Below are 15,629 nucleotides of genomic sequence, written 5' to 3' on the forward strand. Positions count from 1 at the left end.
GGACAGGATGTGAAGGTAAATTTCCCCAATGGTGAACATGGTAAATAAAAGTGACAGGGATTATAGCTCTCCCTTTACAATTTACTGAATGAGGCAAACTTTGTAGACAAGAGATATAAAGATAGATAGATAGATATTTTAGTATTTAAAGGTATTGATTTAGAACAATAGGTGACCTTTGTAGCTAACAGAGTTTTCTTTTACATACATTTCAGAGAAAGAAGTACATTTTATCTCACCAGATGGGCACATGGAATAACACAAACCCCTCTTACTTTGTCTTGTTAGGACTCACTAATGACCCTACCCTTCAGATCTTTCTTTTTGCTTTATTTTTACTCTTCTATATCATGACTCTCCTGGCTAATATTGGCATCATGGCAATCATCAAAGCAGATTCTCGGCTTCATACACCCATGTACTTTTTTATAAATAACCTTTCTTTCTTAGATCTTTGTTATTCTACTATAATAACACCAAAGACTTTAGAAACCTTCTTGTCGGTTACAAAGTCTATTACTTTCTTTGAGTGTGTCATGCAGATGTATTTGTTTGGTGCTTCAGTTAGTCTTGAGTGCTTTTTGCTAGGGATGATGGCTTATGACCGCTATATCGCCATTTGTAATCCTCTATTGTACATGACGGTTATGAACAAGATGTTCACCAGACAACTTATAGGACTTGCCTACCTTGGAGGGTATCTCAATGCAACAATTCATACTTCTTGTACTTTTCAACTGCCATTCTGCCAAAGTAATGTAATAGACCATTTCTATTGTGATGTCCCTCCTCTTCTAAAGCTATCATGTGTTGATACCACTATGAATGAACTTGTGATGTTCATCTTTGGAGGGCTTGCTGAATTTAGTTCACTCACAACTATTGTAGTATCCTATAGCTATATTATTTCTGCTATAATGAATATCCAATCCAAGCAGGGCAGGAAGAAAGCATTTTCCACCTGTACATCTCACCTAATGACAGTTAGTTTGTTCTATGGTACCATCGTTTTCATGTACATGCGACCATCCTCTAGTTACTTCATGAGTCAGGACAGAGTGGCTTCAGTATTTTACACCTTGATCATTCCTATGCTAAACCCACTGATCTATAGTTTGAGAAACAAGGAGGTAGCAAGATCGTTGATGAAAATGAGAGGAAAACACATACCACAGATATTATAGAATACAAAAGGTAGCTTCAGATGCTTACTACAATGTCAGGTTTTGCTTTTGCAGTTTTAAAACCATAATAGCCTTCATATGATATCATATAATTCACACAAAGATTTTTGGTGCACATGTCACGTTATAGCTGTAAACACAAAGTTTCAAAACTTTTAGTAAAATTTTGAAATTAAGTCTGACAGGGTTATTCACAAAAGGGTGAAGAGTTTGGAGAAGGCAGGAGAAGTGGACAATCTGGGACAACATAGCTTAACTGGAAAGTGAGCTGAATTGGAGAATTTTTCCAAATCAGTTACAGTATTTTCACTTCTCCTGCCTTTTCCAAATTCTTCACCCTTTAGTGAATAACCCTGTAAAGCTTAACTCTTCCTGTATGTAGGTGAATCTGCCTGGGTTCGATTTGCGGGGGAATTTGCCGACCCGTTTGAAATTCACGAAAGCTGAAGTCAGCAGTGCATTCCACTGAAGTCTTCCTGGGGGAAGAGGGGGAGGTGGGGAGCAATCTTGATACTAAAATTCTGGACATGTTTAAGGCTAATAGGCAAGCTATTGTCATAAAGGGAATGGGGGGCTGGGCACTGTCATATGGGTCATTTAAAAAAGCAAAACAAAATTCTAAATACTGTACAGAGGGAAGGGATCCTCTAATGCAACATCGAGAGAAAAAACACCAATCCTTTAAACTGCCTTTAAGCTGTATGCAGTGTTACAGAACAGTATGATTTTACCAGACAGTGACAGCAACACTGTATTCTGGCATCACTTGTTTAATTGATAAGCTTCACTTAAAAGAGAACTCCACCTTCATAAAAAAAATATAGCTACACAGGCCATTTTCTAATTTAATGGTATTAAAAAGCACTTTTCCATTTCAATATGTAGCCTCTATAATTTTCTAAAACAGTTATAAAAATGTAATGCAATATGGCAGGAGGTGTTCTGTACACTGTGGGTCTACAGAATGCCCCCAGAAATGTAATTTCCTGGTTGTGTGATTTTCTCAGATGTCTGCACTAAGATACGTCAAAATTTAGGTATCCCATGTAGTAGGAATTTCATTTATGATGTAATACTCCCAAAGGGTTAAATACTTTAAAGAGATGCAGACCTTGCAACTTTCCTCATCAGAAAGCTGAGTGGTTCATGTATAGGTTGTTTACCCTTTTTCCCTGAGCTTATTAAACAAGGTGAAACTTCCTGACTTCCATCATCATGAGTTTTTTCATTTTCTTTGTACAGGATTGGGTATTCTTGGTAAAGTGAATTTTCACCTTATTCTCAAATTCCTTTGCAAAGTGAAAATTCCCTTTGAAAAGTGAACAGTCTATTTGCTTTTAGTAAATCAACCGCTGAAAGTGCACCAGGTGATTATAATGAACCAGCCCCTGCCATTCAGGAAGCAATCTGGAAGGAACGTAATTAAACAAACTGCTTTTTCTTCAGATTACCCAGGGGTTTATTTTTTCTGCAAAAGGGGAATTCAAATTAAAATACAGAAGCTGCGCCCCAATCTAATTTATTTCAACTTAAAAAGTGGCTTTTGCTCATGTGTAATAACGGCACTACCCTGTGGGCCACCTTTTGCCTTGGAAAAATTACACATGTGACACATGAGCAACCCTGGCTTTTAGTAAGTCTTTCATCAGGCCAGAAGGGTTTGTGGCCACATTAGGTGGTCATACCCAGGCAATGTTTGCCTGGCAGAAATGCAGCGGCATCAGCTGCCTGCCAACCGCCTCATCTGTGATACTCCCACATGCTAAAACTTAACATTGGCTATGTTGCAGCGTGCCATGACCTCTGCAATCATGGTGCAATGACAGGCTCTGGGGAGCTGGGGTTCTTTTAACCACCTCAAAGGCTCATCATTTAGGATGCATGCAGCATTTTGGCTCCTCTTGAGGAGGCAACCAAAATGGTAAGCCACAACAAGGTGGGCAACAGTGATACAATTTCTCTCAGCCTGATGGACTGATCACTGGAGTCACAGCAATAGGGGAAAGAAGGCTTGCTGTTGGCTCAGGGACAGCAGGATCCTTTGCCTACTGCCTACATGCTTGTGAGGCAGAGAAGGAGGAGGGTTGGAGTTCTGGAACGGAGGATAAGGAGAAAATGAGAGAAGCTTTAAGGGTGACAATTCCCCCTCCCAAACTTGGGCAGTTGTCCATGGGTGAGATGAGATTGTTGAGGGCAGTGTTGTCCTCAGTGACACCAAGAACTCAGTATCCTCTGCTGTAGGCACTTTGTGGTGAATGGGTCTTTTATGCCCAAATACCTGCACAAGGACCCCAGTATTTAGGTCTTCAAAGAGAGGGACCACTATTAGGTTCCTGGCACAAGCATAAAATGGCCAATCTACTGCCATTATCGCGAGGGGAGGCCCAAAATGCACCTTATGCAGGTCCTGCATAAGAACCTCTTTGTTGCATTTCCTGATGGTGGCAGGATCCCCTCTGATGACCAACGTGCCTCTGATTCTCTGATCCCTAAAAGGAGTAGCAGTGGTGGCTGCAGCTCCCTCTGCTCAAAGAGTTACCTGAAGCTCCAGCACCCAGGCCTGGATGCAAGGGGCACTCACAGGCAGCCCCTGAACCACATGATTGTTGACTACATTGGGTCCAAGGCTGATGTGGACACTCGCAAAAGTGAAAATCAGGCTGGACTACCAGGCAAAGCTTGCACAGTAAGTGATGGAGATTCTGGTCTGCCTTGCAACCAGTGTGCTGTTTGAGAGGACATTCAGCAGAGCAGAAGCTTTTGTTACAGGGAAGTGAATCCACCTGCCCGATAATAGTGTGGACCAGCTCACATTAATTAAGATAAACCAGTCTTGGATCAATGATTACAAAACCCTGCTGGTGATGCTGCAATCTAAACTAATAATTGTCATCCAGACACCACTACTGGCCTATTTCAGTGCTATGGCATTGTAAAGGTGCTGCAGATTGTTTCCGCATTTGCCAAATTTGTAATGTTTGCTGCAGGGTAAATCCTGCCTTGTACTTTGCAGTTTGCGGTCTTTGCTCTAGTACTAAAAATACATGTGTCTATTGTCTCTCAGATAATACACTCTAGTGTTCATTGCAAGAAAAAACCCGCCACTTTGGGGAATATGTGTCTGGCACCTTTTCTCCTTTTACTGCTTCCCTGCCAGAAAAATCACCTGACCCCCTCAAACCTGAAAATAGCTTTTGAAAATAATTATCTATGCCTTCTATCCCAACATGTGTCTCTATATCTAGGCCTGTGCTTTCTGGCTTGAAAATATGATGTCAGTGGCCAAATTGATGAAGACTCAGGGTGCAAGTCTAAGGAGTCACCTTGTACTTACAAGCCCACCCAGCAAGGAATGCTGCACTAAGCTGCAGAAAAGCTCCCAGGTTGTGGCCTTCTGATACACTCTCAGGGTTATTCACAAAAGGGTGAAGAGTTTGGAGAAGGCAGGAGAAGGGAACAATCTAGGACAACATAGCTGATGTGGAAAAAGTATCCAATTCAGCTCACTTTTCAGTTCAGCTATGTTGTCCTAGATTGTTCACTTATCCTGCCTTCTCCAAACTCTTCACCCTTTTGTGAATAGCCCTGTCAGACTGAATTGAAGAGGAATGAATTGTCAAACTCAGTTTCTACATCAGGTAATTTGGGGACAGTGGCCTGTCATTGAATGACAACAAATGGGCGGAGCCGGCCATGATGTCACAGCGGTGTATTCACTTTTTTATTTTTGCTGTTTTTATATTTTGATTAAAGGACTTGCCAAAAACCTTTGTTTTGTTTGTTTCAATTAAAGGATTGTTTCTTTTACATTTTACTTTTAAACCTTAAGTGAATATTTAGGGGTACAAGTACCCCTTACTCATTCACAAGACAGACCCCCCACAACCAAAGGGTCAGGGCTTGTGGGGAAGAGGCCATTGTCCCCATCGGCACGGGGGAAAGGTGCTTTTCCAGGGAAGGACCCTGGAAAAGCACCCTCCCAATGCCCAGGGCATGTGGCCTGGTATGGTACAGGGAGGGGGGCCGGCTCGCTCGCCTCACCCCCTTTCCGGCCCTGCCAGGCCTGTGCTCAGATTAAGGGCTTGGTTAGGAGTTTTAGAGGGGACCCCACGTTTTTTCCTCCCATTTTTGGGGGAAGGGGTTTCTCCTTAAAATTCCTACCAGACCTAAAGGGCCAGGTATGATTTTTACGGGGGAACCCCACACTCTTTTTTTTTTTACTTTTAAAGTGGGGTCCCTCCTAACTTTCCTACAAAACCTGAAGGGTCACATTTACATTACATTACATTTTTTTTATTCTACTTGCTACCTCGGAGGCATTCGGCTTTTCACTCATGCCGCTTGGCCCCTATGAAAATAGGGGCAAACGGCAGCAAGTGAACTGCCTGAGGTTCCGATCTGGGTTGGCTGAGTCGAACGTGTTCTTCCCTTCGAAGTGTTCTTCACTTCTTGAACCGAAGGGAGCCGAAGCCAGCCAATGTATGGCTGTAATCAGTCATACAGGGCTGAAGTGAGTAGCCGACCGGCGTTCGGCTCACTTCACTTCAGCTATTCACTAGGCTGCCTTCGGCAACTTAGTGAATAACCCCCTAAATGTGAGATTGTAGTACATCATGGGAGCAAGCTTGGAGTAGTGACTACTTTGCAACACACACAGGGACCATGGGGAACAAAAGTAGCCACCCTCTAGAAGGAAGGACAGTGTCAGCACCATTTCAGAGATGATTTGAGGATCTACAGACGAGTGATACACAAATAAGATACATTTTTGTCATCAGTTAAGCTACTTGAGGTGATTTGTAAGATTTAACTCCTGAGTGTAGTGTTACTTTAAGCTCCAGCCCAAATCCTGCACCTGTCTAATATTCATTAGGCCACCCAACAATTTGATGGACCAGAAGTCAAGTGTGGAAGATGGGTAAATCTCAACTTTCTATCCAATAATGGAAGGTTTTAAGGACTCCCAGGACACTCAGATGGTTCTCTGAAGATTCAAGCCGACCATTTTTATGCTTGTTACACATACTTATATATGCCAACTAGATATAGTGTGAAAAGACTGTAAATAATATTTGTGGTTCTAAATTAATCCTCAGAGCAATGTTGTTATTAGGCTTCAAATGTAAAATATAATGATATCATCTGTGCAAACTCAGGGGATTTCTCACTCCCAGAGAGCTCAAGAATATATACTATATATAGCTGATATCTTAATAGTTATTGTTTATAATTTCTTATATATTTAAAACTGGTAAGAGATAAATAATAGCAGAACAAATGTATTATAGAACTGGAACCTTCTGGATAATGTGTTTATTGCACAGAAGATAATGGTGGAAACATTGTTTTGCATATTCTTAGCTAGGACTGATGCACCTTATGTTATGTTGTTAGAACGTCTATATTTCATAGTAAGTAGAAAAATATGTCAAAAGTTATTACACAACTTAAATGAAACCAATCATAAGAAAAATAACTTGGCTGCCTTTGCTGACAGTGCAACAATTCTAGATGCTCGGTTGTCATGTTGAGTCATCATTTACTAGATAGCAAGGTGAAGATTCCTAAACTGCTTGCTTGCTATGGACCAGTGACTAAGAAAATATTGAATCCAGCCAGAGGATATGCATAAAAGACAGGTAACTAACAGATAGGTCAGCAGTGGCAGCCAACATATTTTATAACATGCATTTTTTAAGAACTAAAATAGAACACAAAGGGCATGATTTACAGTAGTAGTTGAGTTGATTTGAGTAGTTGGGCTACCAAGTGTTGGGACTTTACCTACATCTCTGCAACATTTTTTATTCAGCTAATATTGTTTTAGATTATGCATGGAACTTTTTTTGTTTTTTGCACTTCATATTATTAAATAAAAAATACTTTTATGAAGACTGTTCATGAACTCAAAGATATCATTAAGATTTTATTTCAATATCAAATATATCATTAAGATTTTATTTCAATATAAAACTACATGACTTTCATGCTGATGAATGTATATTGCCAAACTTTTAAAAGTATATGTCCTTTGAGTCAAGAATGTTGCTCTGAGAGTTACTGTGGTTTGCTGTTAATATTCAGCTATTTCTATTTAGTTGATTGTCCACAGAGCCCTATTGCATCCATTAGCGAAAAGTCTAATTGATTATGTTATATGACTTCATATAAAAGGAATACCAATTTTAGAGATAACACAGTACATGCTTTTTTTTGTAAGTGCTCTTTGCTGGTAGCAGATATCTACATCTATTTATAGCATCTATGGGACATGGCATGGGTGTGATGTTTCAGTATGAAAACATAAAAGACTGATGACAGAGAAAGGCCAATAAATCCATTGAGTCTTCCTTTTTTTTTTACATTTCCTTCTGAACACAGACATATGTTTATCCCCAGCAGGTTAGTAGCTCACTACTAATAGGCTCACAAACTCGGCCTGAAGCCTGTTTGAAGCATCCACTACTCTCTGTAAAATAGTATTTTCTTATTTTACTGGTTATCTTTCTTTCTCCTATTAGGAGGTTGTGCCCCCTCTAGCCTAGAGAATGCACATGTCTCAGCAATGAAGAGGGTTTGGATTCTGAGGTTTTGGAAAGTTTCCTTTCCACTAAGCTACTAAGCTATAGATGGATCACTCTGCAAGCATGCAAACATTTGTAGAGCATTTTTATGAATGTATATCATAAAAGAAATTTTTATGATATATATCAGGGAAGAAAGCTAATGGAAATGTAATGTAAAAGATTCTCACAATGCAAAAATAGGCATAACAAAAGAAATATCTAACACTTCAAAGATGACCATGAAGCATGTAAATGATCACTTTTAAGGGTCAGTAATGCTGCCTTTCATATTAAATCTTACGAGCTCTAGTTTTTTCTCTTCCTTCTTCGCTCTTTCGCACTTCTCTGGATTCTTCTATTTGCTTACTTTACTTTTTTTCTGAGACATTAATGGTAAATTGATGGTGCTATATAAATACTTATAATAAAATAATTAATTACAAATGGGATGTATTAAACGGCATGTAAAAAAAAAACAGTAATAATTTGTAATGTGCAGAAAAGGAAAACCAACTGACATTACTTACAAAACCTTTAAATAAACATTGATGTATGCACATGATGGTTTGGAAGAATCTGTAACACGGTTCTGCGCATATCATGTGTGCAAATGCCTCATTTTTCATTATTAACAAAGAATTAAAAAAAAAAGCCTAACCTGCTGCAACTTGTCATATCTCACAGATCCGTGCAGACAGCTATGTTGTCCCCTGAGGGTCATATAATATTATGTTTGTATTTATATTTTACACCAAACATTTGATATGAATATGCAATAGACTTTCAGAAGCAAGACATGTATTTTCCAAAAAATCACACTTTTTTGGGCAGATTTGACCTATTGGGTTTAACTAATGATCACAGTCTCCAGAAGTTTCTTTTTTTACTTTTCTTACTTATATACATTCTTGCTATTGTGGGAAATACTAGCATTATAATATTATTTAAGACTGTTCCTAGTCTCCATATACCAATGTATTTTTTTCTTAGTCATTTGTCCTTTTCAGACCTCTGTTATTCTTCCATCATCACCCCCAAACTACTGGACATCTTGATTGTCGGAGACACCACTATCTTATACAGTGCATGTATGCTTCAGCTTATTTTATTTAGCATATTTGGCAGTCTAGAGTCCTTGATCTTGGGGTTAATGTCATGTGACCGCTGTGTTGCAATAAGCAGACCATTAAAATATCACCACGTTATGACAGAAGCAACTTGCAGACAATTGATAGCGAGCTGTTACACTATGGCCATTGTGACTTCTTTGTTAAATGCTCTCTATGCTTTGCAACTGACATTTTGTGGTTCAGTCAGCATTCATCATTTTTACTGTGATTACCCCCCTTTGTTAAAGATTGCCTGCTTAGACACATCTGTCAATGAAGGAGTGCTCTTAGCATCAGTCACCTGCATCAGCGGCATATCAGTTGTCACTATTATGATTTCCTATGGTTACATAATATATATTGTACTTGGAATTCGCTCTACAGAAGGAAGACGTAAAATCTTCTACACTTGCTCCTCTCACCTGGCTGTTGTCTTAATGTTTTATGGCACAATATTGTTTATGTATCTACGTCCTAGCGCCCAGTATTTTACAGATCAGGACAAAGTTGTATCGGTTTTTTATACAGTAGCAATTCCAGCACTGAACCCTGTAATCTACAGCATGAGAAATAAAGAACTCCAATCTGCTCTCAGTAAGATGACAAGGAGAATAAACCTAGTTTGGTGAACTCCTTTTGATTATTTTTTGATTTAATTGTTTGTGTGTAATGTATAGATACCAAAAATTCCAAACTGACACAAACAATACAGTACAAAACGTAGAAACAATAGAAGGGAATGTTATCAAAAATGCTTACATTCCCTAACCCAAAAATATCCCACTATATTAATAAAATATTGTGACAAAGTTGTCACACTGCCCCAGGCTGCAGTGCTTTTGAACCACCTACAAAATCCAAGAACACCTTAGCTGATGACAAACTGACCATTTTTGCTATTTTTCACTTTTTTTGTCATGAAAACAGCAACTTTGTCATCATATATGCAAAACGGGGAGAAGGAGTATCGCAAAAAGTAACACATTTATGGATTGATCTCCTGGGTTTAAAAAAAAAAAAACATACTATTGAATTACTAGTTCACTGGATAGCTCCATTTATGAGATTTCTATGTTAGGGGGATTGTGCTGTTTGAACAACTTTGTCATCACCCTCGCCACCTCCAGGGCGAAATGCTTCAGCAGATCTGTTTAGTGGGTTGAGTCCACATAAACAAGGTAGTATAGTGACATGAATTTGCAAGTTCACTTGGGAAGATGATGGATTAATGCAATCTGAGACAATTTTGTGGAAAAACAGATTTTGTTGCCAATTTGTTGCCATTGAGGCAGATGCTAGTGTGTATCTTATCCAAGCCTTTTATATTTTGGGTACGCAGGGAACTAAAATTATCTGAACTTTGCCACTCTCTGCAGCATCAAAAGAATGCATCCTTTTATTTAGCCCACAGAGTAAAAACCTTGCACTACCGATGTAGTGTTTTGGGCTTAATAGCCTATAAAGTTTAAAAGCTCTATGATAGAATTTTTCATACCAGCAAGGACACATTAAAATGCCATGGGTTCAGCATTTTTACAGTAGGGAAAATTAAGCTAGTGTTATTTCAGATGCTCTCTTTTTCACTGATGGTAAATGGTACAAATAGGCTAATGCAATTTATGCTGCAACAATAATTTTCTGTTATGACATGGCTCTTAAGGCTACTATACAGTACATTCTTCTCAACACAAACCATTTCTGCCAGTATTTTTTTTCTATGTTAACAGTGACTAGTCGACACCCTGTCTGTTATTGAACGGGGGTGGCAACAACTTAGGAAATCTATGATAAGTGAATCCTGGAGAGAAATCCAATTTAGGATCATTCACAAAGCATATCATTCTTTTAATATACCATATACTAGCCCCATCAACACATGGCTAACAGCTTGCCCCAAATGTAAACACCCCTTCCGGTAACTTCCCATTTACTTTGGTTCTGTCCCACTATACTAAACTACTGGTCTGCCATAATCGCATACATAAACTCACATTCGACTAAAACTAACACTTTATCACCGGCCTTCTGTCTATTCCATGCCCTACCCTCGGAATCATTAAATAGACCCTCCCTTCTCTCTCGTTGTGAACACTTCTGCCTCCTATCTGCTAAGAAAGCCATCTTAACAAACTGGATATCATCTGACCCCCCATCAATTCATACTTTCCATATCCACCTACACTCCCTATCTCACTTCTGAACTATCTATACAACAATTGCGAGACTTAGGGGTTGATTTACTAACCTTATAAACACGCCACGAACATGTATACACCTCTGTAGTGTGTTCCCTCCCAGCATGATCTATGGGTGGAATCTAAACACCTTTGTAGTGTGTACACACCCAGCAGGTGTGTTGTGCAAAACCAAGCATGAATTGCAAGGTGATGTTGTGTAAATTAGCTCTATGTTGTGTTGCTTGCGTTGATGAATGCAGGAATGTAAATGCATGAGCTAACCATTTTTGTCTAAACTGTGAAGCAGCATTATATATGCATCATGTGCATGATTTTTCCATATATGGCATTAGTGGAAATATGCTTTTAGAGACTTTTTGGTTGATAAATACGTTTTGCTGTGTGAAAATCACACACACCTGGTGCGTGCGTGTGTTTAGGTTAGTAAATCACCCCCTTAATGTCCATTTCTCAATATTCTTTATGGTATCTCACAACAAAATTGACAGGTTCCCTAGGTCAACTTGATGTCCTTTGACTTTCCATAGTCTTTTCCTCCTTTCTTTCTTTCTTTCTTTCTTTCTTTCTTTCTTTCTTCTATTTATCCTCTTATGGTTTCCTTTCCACTTTTTTTCTTCTTTTTCTCTCTCTTCCTCTTGACAGAGATGTCAAATCTCTGTGTATATCCGATCTGTATCACCAATGATAGTCCTATTGAAAGTCTTTATTCCATATATCCTTAGATTTGTATTTATTGATAGCTTTAACTATTAAGTTACTTGTCCTGTTGTAGTTTAAGGATCGAAGAATGTTCATTGAAACTTGGTTACGACTTTCTTCCTCATTATTCCTGAATGTATATCTAACTGATATTGTATATCTTGCTTGTTTCATTCAATAAAAAAAAACTTTCATGCTAAAAAAAAACCCAGTGACTAGTATGCTATGGTTACTATGAAGATGAGTCTTTGGAAAAGAGTCATGCTTAAGTTCTGGACCATATGTAGCACCAGCAAACACAAATGTTTTGTGTAATGCCGACATACATAATATTAATCAACCTATAAAAGGACAAGAGGTCTTTCACACAATCAAGAAGCAAAAGTGCACAACATTTGATTGAAGATCAAACAAACCCAGTGGGTTATATTTAGGCTGACCATATTTCCTTGAGTCAAAAACGGGACATTGGGATGGCAAAAAGAGAACAATTTTAATATTCCCTATTCACGAAAAAGTAAGATTATAAGAAAAGTTTTTGGACACTATGGTAGATGTGTACAGCATAAAGTTTTGGACAAAATGAATTATTATGCTGTTTCAGATTCGGAGGAAAAGAGCCTCCGAATCCGAAACTGCACATTGAAAAAACATCTTGCTGCACCCAAGAGGGTGGTGTGTCTTCTTATGTGACGTGAGATCAGAGCTGTAGCTAGCTCCTTTTTGAGCAAGAACAGGCAAGAACAAAAAAGTGCCCCCCAACAGGTGTGTGATGTCACCCAGCGCTGCGCACGCGCGGTGTCATGTGATGTCATGTGCCCAACCTCCAGGATTTTTTTTTTTTTACTGTTGGGGGGCTTCGAGGAAATATTAGGGATCTAAACAGCCTCCTGATATTTCCCTTTTAAAATAGAAAAAGAAATTGAGGACACAGAGTCCTCAATCTCTTTTTCGGCAGCATCTATTCTAAATGAATGGAAAGTACTGAGGCTTCCCATTCATTCAGAAAATATTTACTATCAAGCAGTTTCTGAATGGGAAGAAGCCTCTGTAGTGAGTGCTACTACCCATTGAGAAAGTCATGAATGAGCAGGAAGTGATGTAAAGCACTTCCTGTTCATTCATAACTGGGGAAACATAGTACTATGTAGAAGAGCTTAGAATGTAGATGTCACCAGCACACCAGCACGACAGAAGCTCATAAGTCAGTGCAAATCCATTTATTGTAGGATGCCACTCAGAATAACAATGTTATTCTGAGTGACATTTATCAATAAATGGATTTGCAGTGACTTATGAGCTTCTGTCGTGTTGGTGTGCTGGTGACATCAACATTCTAAGCTGTTTTGTGTGCGGCGCCATCCGCAGTGATTTCAAGCACCCATTTACTTTGTTTTGGGGATTTCCGATAAGGAGTGCTTCAGGATTTATGACTTTTGTGTCCCCAGTTATTTACAAACACTGGAGTGATCAGTCGATCGCTCCAGCGTTTGCTCTGCACAGAGGATCGGTACATATCATTGATATGTACCGATCCTACGCCGCTCGGCCATGAAAAAAACACAGCCTGCAGTTTTTCCTCTGGATCCCCACTGCTCTCCCTCATCTGTAGGCAGCGGGATCTGAGGAGAAGTGAAGCACTTCAGCCGGTGGAGGGGGCGGATGAGGGAGCGGCTGTCACAGCAGTATGGCTGTGCTGTTAGGAGAGAGAGCCGCCGGCTGTCAGATCCTGGCCGAGCGGCTCTCTCTCCTCACCGCTTGGCCATGCTGCTGTGACATGGGCTCCCTCCTCCGCTCCCCTTCCCCCGAGGCTGCAGGGCTTCCCTCACTTCTCTTCGGATCTCCGCTGCATACAGATGGGGGAGAGCAGCGGGCATCCAGAGGAAAAGCTGCAGGCTGTGCTCTGTGCGTGGCCGAGCGGCGGAGGATCGGTACATATCAGTGATGTACCGATCCTTTGTGCAGAGCTGTGCCGCCCAACTTCTCCCTCATGGTTGTGCCCCCCCCCCTTCCCCAACATCTGCGTGGGAGGCGAGAGCCTCAGTAGCCTCGCCCTCGCTACAGCCTTGCGTCAGATGCACCTAGATGGTGGCACCCATAGAAGGAATTACTATGATATACCAGATATACAGCGCTAATCATTCAATTAGAGGAAAATTAATCTAACTCTGGATAGTCTGGATAGTAACTGTCAGACGTCCCCCCTCCAAAGTGCGCACTCACCGCAAAATTGGATAGTCTGGATAGTTACTGTCAGAGGTCCCCCCTCCAAAGTGCGCACTCACCGCAACAGGCGTTAGTTTGATAACTCACAGTGCTGCAGCGTCTTCAGTGTACCCTGTTTGTCACAGCCAACACATTGCGGTGAGTGCGCACTTTGGAGGGGGGACGTCTGACAGTTACATGATCTCCAGCAAATCTCATTAAACCTTTCCTGGAGGTCCCACTTTATTGCACAGATTGGTGGGAGATAGGATTTGCCACAGAGACTTTTGGGTGGACTAATCACGGTGTTTACACTATTAGCACGTAAGGGTTATCCATTATTTGTGGCTAGAAGACTATGCATTTTGTTTAATGATTTATGGTTATTAAGTTTGTTTATTTTGCACTCATTTTATCGGCGTTCACTTAATGCATTTAATTCATATCAATTCAATATTTACACTCATCACTATTAATTGATACACATATATTGAGATTGTGGTATATAAGGATTGAGGGACAGGCATTATTAATAGTACCAGACCCAAATTCCTATTGACACTTAGGTTGTTGCACGAGGTTAGTATCTAATGCATAGAGCTGCCTCCACTTATTGATTGATTTCACTTATCAAGTTGTTCACAATCAGATCATGGATTTCTAGATGGAATATCAGAAAATGTATACACTCTATTAGGTTATCACAGAGTTAGATTAATTTCCCTCTAATTGAATGGTTAGCGCTTTATATCTGGTATAACATTCTTCTAGACACAGTTGTCTATATTGCAGCAGCTTTTAATTGACATCTTAGAGCATCCATTAAGCGCAGATTCAAAACTTAAAACACTAAGGAATTACTATATGCCCAAATATATAGTAATTTGGATTCGGATGAACTGCCAAATTGACAGAAATACGTTGTTTTGGCAGTTCGTCCGAATCCAAATGCACATCTAAACAATCAACAATTATTCTTCAGTGACAGAACTCATACCATGCAGTGCATACATGTAAAAATAATGAAAACATTTTTTGTCCCCCGCGCGTATTTGCGTAAACGTGTTGGGTGCGCCTACGTATGAAAAGATGATCGTGCTACACATGTTGGGTATCGCCAGGCACGCCAGAGTGAGAGCAATAATTCTAGGGCCAATATTTATGCGTATCTCTAAAATGATGGCCTGTAGGGGCTTTTAAAGCGTCATCTATGGACTTTTTGGGGTACTGAATTTTGTTGCAGTTTCATGGACGCACATAATTTTTAACCTGGGCATGTTGGGTATCTATGTATTAGTTGTAACCTCATCTTTTATATTGTATTTAAAAATGGTTATTTTATTGTGTTTTGGGGCATTTAAGTGCATGTTTTCCTGAATTTTGGGGTTTGATAAAGAGTTGCGCTGATATCGGGCAATATAAAAGCTTGCAACGGCTGCCATTTTATTCTACAGGGTCTTGGCTTTCAGAAAATATATCATGTTTGGGGGTTTGAAGTAATTTTCAGGCCTAAAATGTAGATTATAACATGGGTACAAAAAGGGAAAAAAAAGGCCACGATCATGAAGGGGTTAATATTTATATGCTCAAACCTTATTACTGTCACAGAGGGTTCTTTCTCACATATTTGGCGGGATTGTCCAAGGGTTCAACGCTTCTGATGCAGGG

The 15,629-nt window shown here is 39.8% G+C and overlaps 1 protein-coding gene across 1 annotated transcript; it reads left to right on the forward strand.

Annotated features, from left to right (window-relative positions):
- Positions 1–242: 242 nt before the first annotated feature.
- Positions 243–11,890, forward strand: LOC108793554 (olfactory receptor 1020-like). Its single transcript, XM_018564532.1, has 4 exons — positions 243–1,165; positions 3,633–3,870; positions 9,108–9,343; positions 11,830–11,890. The coding sequence occupies exons 1-4, from the start codon at positions 243–245 to the stop codon at positions 11,888–11,890; spliced, it is 1,458 nt and encodes a 485-aa protein (XP_018420034.1).
- The last annotated feature ends 3,739 nt before the right edge of the window (positions 11,891–15,629 follow it).

This window comes from Nanorana parkeri, unplaced genomic scaffold (assembly GCF_000935625.1).
Source record: "Nanorana parkeri isolate BGI_ZX_2015 unplaced genomic scaffold, ASM93562v1 scaffold758, whole genome shotgun sequence".
Classification (NCBI taxonomy): Eukaryota; Metazoa; Chordata; class Amphibia; order Anura; family Dicroglossidae; genus Nanorana; species Nanorana parkeri.

Bases quoted from the DNA above. Each gene is read 5' to 3' on its own strand.
- LOC108793554 (XM_018564532.1), top strand. From the start codon at position 243: ATGGGCACATGGAATAACACAAACCCCTCTTACTTTGTCTTGTTAGGA. The intron at 3,871-9,107 runs GTAAGTGATGGA...CCTTTGTTAAAG, and splicing joins TACCAGGCAAAGCTTGCACA to ATTGCCTGCTTAGACACATC. The intron at 9,344-11,829 runs GTATTTTACAGA...GTCCTGTTGTAG, and splicing joins TATCTACGTCCTAGCGCCCA to TTTAAGGATCGAAGAATGTT.